At 35.7% G+C, this 10,806-nt stretch overlaps 1 protein-coding gene and 1 long non-coding RNA gene across 2 annotated transcripts; both read right to left on the bottom strand.

Annotated features, from left to right (window-relative positions):
* Positions 1-4,046: 4,046 nt before the first annotated feature.
* LOC118487361 lies at positions 4,047-5,662 on the bottom strand. Its single transcript, XR_004881535.1, has 2 exons — positions 5,508-5,662; positions 4,047-4,482 (listed from the first exon to the last, which is right to left on the bottom strand). It is a non-coding gene; the product is annotated as an uncharacterized LOC118487361 (long non-coding RNA).
* Positions 5,663-9,101: 3,439 nt separating this feature from the next.
* LOC110910544 (RING-H2 finger protein ATL16) lies at positions 9,102-10,460 on the bottom strand. Its single transcript, XM_022155178.2, has one exon. It carries the CDS (start codon positions 10,261-10,263, stop codon positions 9,289-9,291), a length of 975 nt encoding a protein of 324 aa, XP_022010870.1. The 5' UTR covers positions 10,264-10,460; the 3' UTR covers positions 9,102-9,288.
* Between the last annotated feature and the right edge of the window lie 346 nt (positions 10,461-10,806).

Genomic DNA, 10,806 nt, shown 5'->3' with positions numbered 1-10,806 from the left:
TTCGGTTCTCAAACGCACCAAATAATGTCATGTGTGGAGTTATGTGGGATGTATCAAAATGAAGATAATGGTAAAAACAACCCGATTTTATTTCTACTGATATAATTGGTGTTGTCATGTTCGATATATAAATACATAGTTTTTACATTCAATATCACGTCAGTTACATCAAATGTTTCAGGCACGTGACAATCCATATAATCTAAGTTATTGGTTATGCTTCATAAATAGTTAACAATACTTCTCATACTTTTAGTTTTTAAGAGTTTTGGCAAATATGATATGGTTTCATTCTAGATGAATACACACAGGCATGATTAATTTGAAACACTATATATTATCTGAACATGTGGAGCAAAAAACATACCATTATCTGTCCACTCTTCGAAAATTAAAAATAGTGATTAGTTTAAAAATATAAAACATTAAATTATAAATTAGTGGAATTTAAAATGTTGAGCAAAAAACATACCATTATTTTTTCACTTTTTATTTTATCGATTTTCAAAAGATTTAGAATTCAAAATTTTATACCTTCTTCTCCATCAACATTACCCACCTGTTCATAACCTCTTCTCATAACTTAGCCACCTCCTATAATCTCTCCTCAAAACCTACCCATCTCCCCACAAACTTTCATCATAACCTACCCACCTTCCCACAATCTCTCTTCATAACCTACATAACTATACCCTATTCTATTGTTTTATATCTCTTTTATCATCTAAAAAATTTCAATCTCAATGGCAATGTACACCAAGTTACACAATTTACTAGCAAATGGTGCCAATGAAGAAGATCTCGTAGGTTGCCCTCTTTGTAATATAATATGCCTTGACATGCACCAATATAATGTCCATGTATCTTCACGCAAACATCTTGACAGGGTACATCTATTTTTAAAATCTTTCATTTTATATTGCATTCGTACATAATATAACGTTTCATTCATATTTTGATGTGACAGGTAGACAAAGCTACGTTTCCTTTCATCGATTTTCATTGTGGTTTGTGCAATATTTTTTGTACAAGTTCTATGCAACTTGACGCTCATTTGAGAGGGAAGAAGCATGCAAAGATGATGGTGCAAGGGGTAAGGGATGATAACATGGAAGGTGAAAGTAATGTTAATGAGATTACTGAAGATCATGTCGCAGCTGAAGAGAATGTGGGGGTTGAAGAGAATGTTGGGACTGTAGAGAATGGTGGGGGTGTAGAGAATGTTGGGGCTGAAGAGAATGTTGGGACTGTAGAGAATGGTGGGGGTGTAGAGAATGTTGGGGCTGAACAGAATGTTGGGGCTGTAGAGAATGTCGGGGCTGTAGAGAATGTTGGGGCTGAAGAAAATATGGGGCCTTCAAACAATGATGGGGGTCACGGTGAGGGTGATGACGGTGCTGCTGGTGCTGGTCAAGCCTGTATGGGGTGCCAAATTTATGTTAATTTGCCTCTAATGATGCCGTTTTGTGGCGAGTGCTACCGTCTTTTTAGAAGCAATTATCATTAGGTTTTCCATTTACCTTATGTTTTTATTTCTTTTGGACTCTGTTTATCAATAGAGTTTAGTAATGTTAAGGTATTTGATTTTTGTATTGTGTGTTTTCGTCTTCTATGTAAACTATGGTATTATCTTTCATTTGGATTTATATTACGTTGCAATGTGATATTTGTGTGTGTTATTTTTAGTATACAAAAATCATTGATGTTTAAGATATTATAAAAGGGGGAACTGTATACGTTGATGGTAGACGTGTAACGTTACACGAAAACCCAATCAAAAGTACGTTGTTTTGATTAAAAAATGGCTTTTAATCCAGTAAAAAACATTTCGATACTGATATACATATTTAAAACAATTGTGAACAGTAGAAACCCATAATATTTGATGGTAAAGGGTAACCTCTATTTAAAACAATTGTGAAAAGTAGAAACACATTCAGAAATATCAGTTAAAATTCAATGCTGGTCCCCGCTAGCCTGGTCACAATGATGCCTAAATAGAATATGCAGTCCATTTGATAAAATATGTGGTTTTCGTATACTTACATTATAGCTTAGCAAGGCTCTTGTCGTTTAAAGCCCCTTATTGCAAAATCAACCGGCTGTATCAAATGTCCACGCTCAATTCTTTATGGCCAGTTAGTATAACTTCTCCAATGCAACTTAAGAAGTTACAAAACAAGGATTAGTTTTTTTTTTTAAATTTGGCAATTCAAACAGTTAAATAACTTCTATATTTATAATTCCACTCCCCCTATATTCATAGTTCCACTCACTATTTGATTTGTATTAATATTAAGTGCAGTGAATACTTCTCATGGATTGTCTGCATCCAGTTAGAAAGAAATTACATATGAGACGCCATGCACAAAGTAGGACGTGCATCGACGATATTGGTATTGACATACTTGTGTCTCATATATTAGTCAGGCTTCCGGCAAGGTGTGTGGGTCAGTGTAGGTGTGTGTGCAGGGAATGGCTTTCTTTACTATCGACGCAACAATTTGCTATCACGCATTGTCGCCACATATCGACTACTTACGACCAAAAGTTCATATTAATCGGATCGTTATCGGGTTACGTTTATCCTGTTGTTTTTGACCATTTAAGTCGTTCCTCAAAAATTGTACTTTCACTTCCATTCGAACGTTCTTCGTGTCTTGTACGGATTCTTGCGAGTTTTGAAGGATTATTATGTATTTGTTTGTGTGATACTGGTGAGATGGTTATTTGGAACCCGCTAACACAGGTGTATAACATGGTGGCTAACTCAAAAATTCGTGGTTTATGCAACCCACGACTGGATGCTGTTGCTTTTTATGTAGATTCTTCGAAGGGGTACATGCTTTTACATTTAAAGCGTTTTGGTGGTAAAATGTGGCTTTATATATATTCATTGAGGCGTCAGTTGTGGCGGAAAGTAGGTTTTCTTGACGAACAAAAGTATTTCAAAAGGAAGCTTAAATGGTCTAACGGAACTTTCTGCAAAGGTGTTGTTTATTTTACGGTTGACTTCATCAAAAATCGTTTTCACTCGGGAAGTATGCTACTTGGTTTTGATGTGAAGTTGGAAAAATTTAATAAGATATGCTATCCAAACGTTCCACGTGATGACTTGGAAGGGCATTTATTGCTTATACATAACAATCTGCACATATTTCTTACTCACGGGATGCCTTTTTGGTCAGTAGATTTGTGGAGGTTGGACGGTGACAGTTGCATCAACTCAACAAGTCGAAAAGAGGCTATCTTCGAGGTTAAAGAGGACGATCCAAAAGCCGAGAAAATTGAAGCAGTAAACTACGTTTGATTGTTATAACACTTTTCCACCGTGTTGTTTAACATTTACTTTTGCATTAAAACGACAATATTTCAAGTTTTATCTCTCTATCAGTTTTATTTTATATTGTTTCTGGTTGTACACCGTTCACGTAGGTTTTCCTTTTATAAATTAGAACAAAATGCAATTTGCGTCCTTTTGATATGTGTGAAACATCAACCTAAGCTCGTAAATTTATTATTTGGTTTTTTTAGCCGCTGAGCTTATAGATTCATAACAGTTTGAGTCCTCTGTTATTAAAAAAATTATTTTCAGAAAATCCATTGTAGTGACATAATTGTCATTCCCATGTTACCCTATTTTTATATGATACCCCTTTATTAGTTTCACATGAAAAACTTTAAACACTCCAATTCATCAAATGTAAGTAAATAAACATTCAAAGAAGCTTAATTAGTTCAGTTTCAACGATAATCACATGGTAAAATAACCTCAGTTGGATTCGAAGACAATGGGTTTACTATTTTAAGTTTCTTCTACATTAAGGTAAGATATAAGACGAAATTTTTTTTACTTTAATTAAATTTAATCAACTAATACCAGGTTGTTATAAGTTACTTAAATGCAAAGACCAATCATTTGAAATGCTTCAAGAAAACTAACTCACGGTGCGTTCCAATCGAGCTTAAACGAGCTCAAGACTAAAAGTTAAATAGTCAAGCATCAAACATGGACAGAACATATTTCTAAGTAAAACTTGGTAATCTTGACAGAACTTTCAGACTTGATATCAAAAAACCGTAACATACACCGTAACATACACCGTAACATACACCGTAACATACACCGTAACATACACCGTAACATACACCGTAACATACAGCGTACCATACACCGTAACATACACCGTAACATACAACGTAAACAAGACGCTGTACTGGTGTAACAAAATTGTGGATCTTTATTGATTGGTGCACTTCAGAATGTAGCTGATAACCCCTTTAGTGTAGCTTTTCGGTTTTCCTTGAAATTCCAGAGCTCGCTAATTACGTAGCTGCCACCACTAGGGTTATATTCATTCAGATGCAATTGATCGTTCTCATCGATCACTTCCTTATGTGCACCGCACAATCTTCTAGGAGGTTGTCAAGTGTTCTCGCCTTCATAGTTTGTTTTTGCGTATCTTTACATCCGCAGCCATTCTGTACAATAAAAACATCCATAGTAAGACGAACCGAAATTCATGTACTGGTATAAATTTTCATACCTACTGTGATGAGGAAATGAACGAATGAACCTTTTATTTTAATGGCTGATGTTATTTTTTTTTCACCGTTGATCAAATATTAAAACTACTTATTTTTTGTTCTTAAGTTAATAAGTTAAACTTTAGTTTATTTTTTTATTTCCTGTGTAAACTTTTTTCAGTTCATTACAACTATTAGTATAGTAGTATGCATCAAGGTAAAATCTTTGTGGGTTTAGAATAAGTTAAACAACAGCCTTTGTCCAGAATCTTGTGAAGGTGTGTTATCGGCTTCAAACCCCTCAACAAGGTGTGTTGTTAAACAACATTAAAAACAAAGATGAAAGTAAAGTAGACACAGAGGCATAATACTTAACCATGTAGACACAGTTAAAACACATTTATGCACCTGAAAAAAAAAACAAGCTTACTAACTATGCACCGATGTCAAAAGAAGCAAGTTCAACTATTGAATAAGCCCATAAGTATTAGAAAACTCATATATAATGTATCAACAGGAGATTACTAACATGTATTTAGTTAAAAATTAAACAACTATTTAAAATTAGTCATAAGTTCAATATAATCAAAATCAACAGAATAGTTCATGTTCTTTCATCACATAAACGCCTGCCTCACAAATAGTAGTCCATATGTTACATCTAACATTCTTCATGTAAAAACACAAGATATAAACGATTTTGAAAGTTGAGTATGCTCAGAAAGGCGTACAACAGGAACAAATATCAAATCTATGAATCGTACTAATACTTTTTCAGACTTTAATCGCAGATTTGCATCCAACAAATAATAGTAATAATAAGCATAAAAAGAAAAAAAAGAAAGAAACCCAACAAACAGGTTTCTCTTTGTGTATTGAAGAACCTAGATCAACACAAAACAAAAGTAAATGAAGGTCCATTGTTTTTTCTGATCACAACCCAACCACGAAACCCTAATTATGCCATATACGAATCTGACCTTTGCAGCTTTCCGCGATTTAGCAGTTGAAGATGTGCATTTGCCGGAGTGGTCTCGCCGATCGGAAGTTCACCGTCTTCTCTGTGTCGTAGTGTCTGTGCTTCTTCTCTTCCTCTCTCTCTCTCTCTCTCTGTGTGTGTTTTGATCTGATGGATTGAGGGGGATTTGATGTGTATCGAGAAATGGAAGTAGTGGGTGGCTGTTATAATAGCCTATTGACTATTGAGGTGCATGGAGAAACCCAAACGGTGGGTAGATTATAAATGGTGAACGTGATGTTTATCCATAAGGGTAAATATTGTTTTTTGTATATAAATTAAAATTGTTATTTTTTGTTTATAATATTCTTTAGACCGGCCATGAACAAATGGTATAAAATATTGATGTCATCCCGATCCTGATATCGATAATTCTGATCCTGACATGTTTCGGTATTGGAACTGGTATCCACATTTTGGTTTTTTCGTTATCGGTATGGTGTTGTACCGGTAAAATACCGATTTTTTCCCTTAAAATTCTGATATCTAACCGAACCGACATGTTTCTGTATTTGTATCATGTATTCATGAAATTTCGGATAGGAATTATCGGTGTCGGGGTGGGATCGGGACGGGATCGGTATTCGCTCATCCCCACTTTAGTTTTGTGTTCACTTAATGTGTGCGTTTGTAATTTTTATTTTGACCTGCTTTTAAGTTTTTGGCTTCTTAAAATTTAATATGTCATTTCTGTAGTGTTTGGATAATGTTTTTGCAAAATATGTTTCACTGGTTTTAAAATTAAAAAAAAAGTTCGATTGTTGTACTATTTTCAAATAGGAGATGGAAACGAGGAAAAGGAGAAGCAAACCGAAAAACCATGAATATACATTGTCTTTGTTTGTTACCTTAGCGTAACCCGTCCAACGGACGGGTATTAAACTAGTTAAGTCGTGGTAGTGGGCTAACTAAAGATGGGGTCGATTACTTTTATACTACTACATGAAAATTTTGTATGTATCATTTAAACGAAGAGTAAATTACAAAAATTGTTTTTTATGTATGCTACTTATTGCAAACTGTGTCTTTTGTCTTTAATAAGTACAAAAACCGTACTCGATGTTTGCAAACCCTTGCACATTATGTCCTTTAGCCTTAACACAGTTAGTTTTATGGTTAAGTATGACCAAATGGACCCCACCTAAGGGTACTTTAGTCATTTTACCTTAAATATTAATATAAATAATAATCTCCAACACCCACCTGTAACCACACCCCACCTGCAACCATCAATACCACCATCCACCAACACCTACATGCCACCACACCCCACCTGCAACCACCAACACCACCATCCACCTGCCACCCTGACCTGACCTAAACAACCTCCTTCCTGACCTTAAAACCCAATTCTATCTTTATTGTGAACTCGAGATGTGGCATCAGGAAATCTGTTGGAAAAGTCATCGACTTCATCCAGTCTGACGATTTAAGGGTCTTAGACAAATAGAGTCACATGTAAGCCCCAAATTAGAAGCCATTCACCATGGACACACAAGCAGGTCTCCACTTGCGGCAGGGGAAGATGCACCGTTCAGATGAGACCATGTGAGGGTCAAGCTTAAAAAGGGGGTAATTACAGTAAACTGGTTCAGAGAACCAGTTTGTTTTGGAGTCGTTAAGTTGTAGAAAAAGATTGCATGCTGATGGTTTTAGTAGTCCTCCTCATCTCCACCGTCGCCTCTCCCTCTACACATATCCAACAAAATCTCAACGAAACCCTAGAAAAAGAAACCCTAATTTCTGATTTTCCCCAAATTGGATCTCACGATTACACCTCTCTGCTTTCAGATGAAATGCTTCTGCGAATCCTCAAGAAAAGAAACCCTAATTTCTGATTTTCCCGAAATTGGTCCGGTGGGGTGTGTGCAAGTGGTGGCAGTGGTCCGGTGAGGTGTATGGCGGTGGTGGTCGGTCTGGTGATGGTGGTCCAGCAATTAGAGAGAGAGAGAGAGAGAGAACTGGTGTGTGTGTGTGTGTGTGTTGTGAGAGAGATAGAGAGAGAGAGAGAGAGAAAGAGAAAGAGAGGTGTTTCTGTGAGTGTATGTATAGGTAATTTATATATAATTTTTTTGATTATTATTTTAGTATTTATGGTAAAATGATCAAAACACCCTCATGTGGGGTCCAATTTGGCCATATTTAACCATAAAAACTAACTGGGTTAGGGCTAAAGGACATAATGTGCAAGGGTTTGCAAACATCGAGTACGGATTTTTTTTACTTATTAAAGACAAAGAACACAGTTTGCAATAAGTAGCATGCATAAATGACGATTTTTGTAATTTACTTAGGGAGGGCGGTATGGTTGCGGGGACCTCATTCGGGGATGGGGGTCACCGATCGGTGAACCACACCGGGTCCATTGGTGAGTGGGGAGGGCTGATTTTGGTGTATAGTCATCGATGAGAGGAGAGAGGAGAGGAGAGAGAGGAGAGATACAACCAATCAAATTTTTTTTTTTTTAATTGAGGGGTGTTTGAATCATAGCTATTGATTGAGTGTAAAATAAGGAGTAGAATGAATAGTTGACATGGCATGCTATTATTGAGTAGAGAATAATTCAAACACCATAGAGTGATTGAACCATACCCTCCACCCTTATAAAAGAAAGATCTTTCTTACTACATGAAAATTTTGTATGTATCATTTAGAAGAAAGATCTACATTGCAATATTATTTTTTTAATGTTACTACATGAAAATTTTGTATGTATCATTTAAAAGAAAGATCTGCATTGCACTATTATTTTTTCAATTTTACTAAGATTTTATTATTATTTTATTTTTTAGCTTTTATTATTTTTATATCATATTGTTATTAACTTATTATAACTACTTTCATTTGTTATTGATTATAATAATTACTTTAGAACATATTTGAACACATCAAATATACGTGAATTTTTTTCTTTATCGTGAGAAACCAAAACAATGTTATTCTGTTTACCAAATCATCACCGCATCACAAAGGAGAAACGTCACATGCTGCGAAGCGTGGGTTTCTACATAGTTATATCTAAAATTCTTATTATAATTATAAAATAAAAATAAATAAAAGATATTTAATTACTCTTCACATGTTGAAAACCAAATATGAGGCAGAAATTTTCTCCCTAAAATGTCCCATCCTTCTTGAAAATCAAATATGCGTAACCAGTGCTTTAAAAACCGGTTTAAGCCGACCAGTTGTACCGGTTGAACCGTCCGGTAAAACCGCTTAAACCGCCCAATACACCCGGTTGAACTATTCGATTTTTTTTTAACAACAAATTTCTTTTATTCTTGTCGTATGTGGGACTTGAACCCAAGACATCCCCCTTCTAATGCGTTTACAAGCTTTGCATTTGCTAATGAACCACCCCACTGGTTGAACCGTTCGATTCACCTGATTATATTATTTCTGAGCCAAATTTAATACAGTATAAGAACCGAATTTTAAAACATTGTGAGTGACCAAATTAGGATCACTTGGTCGTCTAACAAATTCTTTTTCTCTTCTCCACAAAAGTCTCAATAACACCACAAAAGTTTCAATATTTCAATCATTCGTTCAATAATACTTTATAAAATGTCAAACTTTGGAGGACCAACCAAAGAAGATGAATCAAAGCTCACTTCCCAACAAATCTAATAAAAATAGATTAAAAAATTAAACTAATTTCTAAATTACAAAATTATATTTGACAACTATCTAGTGTAATCCAAAAATAAAAACAAAAAACAAGAATTCATATACTTGTCCTATGGTTTTAAATGACATGGTAAAATTGCACTTCTTGCATGCCCAAATGAAAAGAAACCCCGTCTAAGTCTGTTACCGTTATTGTTACTGTTACCGTTACTGCTCCATTCTTCGTTTACTCCAATTACATCAACGTGATTCAACGAGTTCCTAATTTCTTGAACGGCCAAAAATAGTTGTCGGTCCGACGCCGAATCCATAGAAAACGATCTTCGAATCGGTTGAATCACGAATTGATCATCGCCTTTTCGTCTAGTATTAACACCAATACATTCATCTCCCATGCTTGAATTATACCCATATCTTTTTCTAAACTTTTCCGTGAGTTTTCTAGTAACAGGTTCTCCAGAGTTTAGATTCCCCCTTTCTCTCGACATGTCTCTCCCCTCATCTCCATCACCACCACCATTATTATCACCATGTAGTTCAATAACAACATAATTTTCTTCATCATTTCGGACCCGTGGCGAATGCTCGGGTATCGGAATATGCAACAGTATCGAAACGGAAATACTATTCCGACAAAGCGGGCAATTCGGGTTGTTTTGCAACCAAATATCAATGCAGTCAATATGAAACACATGTGCACAATTAGGTATCATTCGAAGCCTCTCATCTTCTTGAAACTCCCCTAGGCACACCGCGCATTCGTTATCCGAATGCTTATGTTTCCGAAAACGAAAGATTGGGATCGAACGAATAACGGACTCATCGAGCCCGGTGTGCTCCGGGGACAAAGGGACAAGCGGGTGGTGGTGGTGGTAGTGATTGTTGGCGCTTCGCGATAGCGAAAAGCGGCGTAAAATGTCGATTCGGTGCCAGTTTAGGCAGCATTTGATGACAAAGATGTAGTAAAACACAAGAAAAGAGATTGTAGCACATATGCCAATAATGGCAACTGCTATGAATGGGAAATTACCAGTATGAGAGGAGTGAGAGTATTCAGGTGAGGATGCATGAATCATTTTGTTCATTTTAGAGAGAGAGAGAGAGAGAAAGAGAGAGAGAGAGAGATGAGTTGTGGAGATTCATGGAGATGGGTGTGATTGGATCTTGATGGATTTGAGCATCTTGAAAGAGAGACAGACAGATTTGTGGGTATTATAATATAGACACACATACAAACATGTTATATATATTAATGTTGTGTGTGTGTACATGAGAGAGAGAAATGTTATGGGTTGCACAAATATGATTGTTTTTGTGATTCACATAAAGGGTCATTGATGTGTGAAAGGTCAAAGTTTAGGTTTGACTCTTTATGCTATCATTGTATATGATTGTGTGTGAAAGAAGTGTTCTGTGTTAGTTTTTCAGGTTTTGTGATTAAGAGGAAAGTGTAATTAATGTGTGAATGGTCAAAGTACAGGCTTGACTCTTCTTGTTCCTTTCAAAGGAAGATACTATATTAATAATAGGAATAATAGATCTTAACATTTCTAATCGTAATGACAAATACTCACATCATCACATGTAAGCTCCAGATAGTGTCTTTTCTCTCTGTAGGCATTCGAAGA

Source organism: Helianthus annuus, chromosome 15, assembly GCF_002127325.2.
Source record: "Helianthus annuus cultivar XRQ/B chromosome 15, HanXRQr2.0-SUNRISE, whole genome shotgun sequence".
Classification (NCBI taxonomy): Eukaryota; Viridiplantae; Streptophyta; class Magnoliopsida; order Asterales; family Asteraceae; genus Helianthus; species Helianthus annuus.
The sequence above is the reverse complement of the archived record's forward strand: the minus strand, read 5'-3'. Positions and strand labels throughout refer to the sequence as shown.

Excerpts from the sequence above, each read along its gene's own strand:
- LOC110910544 (XM_022155178.2), bottom strand. The coding sequence starts at position 10,263 with ATGAACAAAATGATTCATGCATCCTCACCTGAATACTCTCACTCCTCT.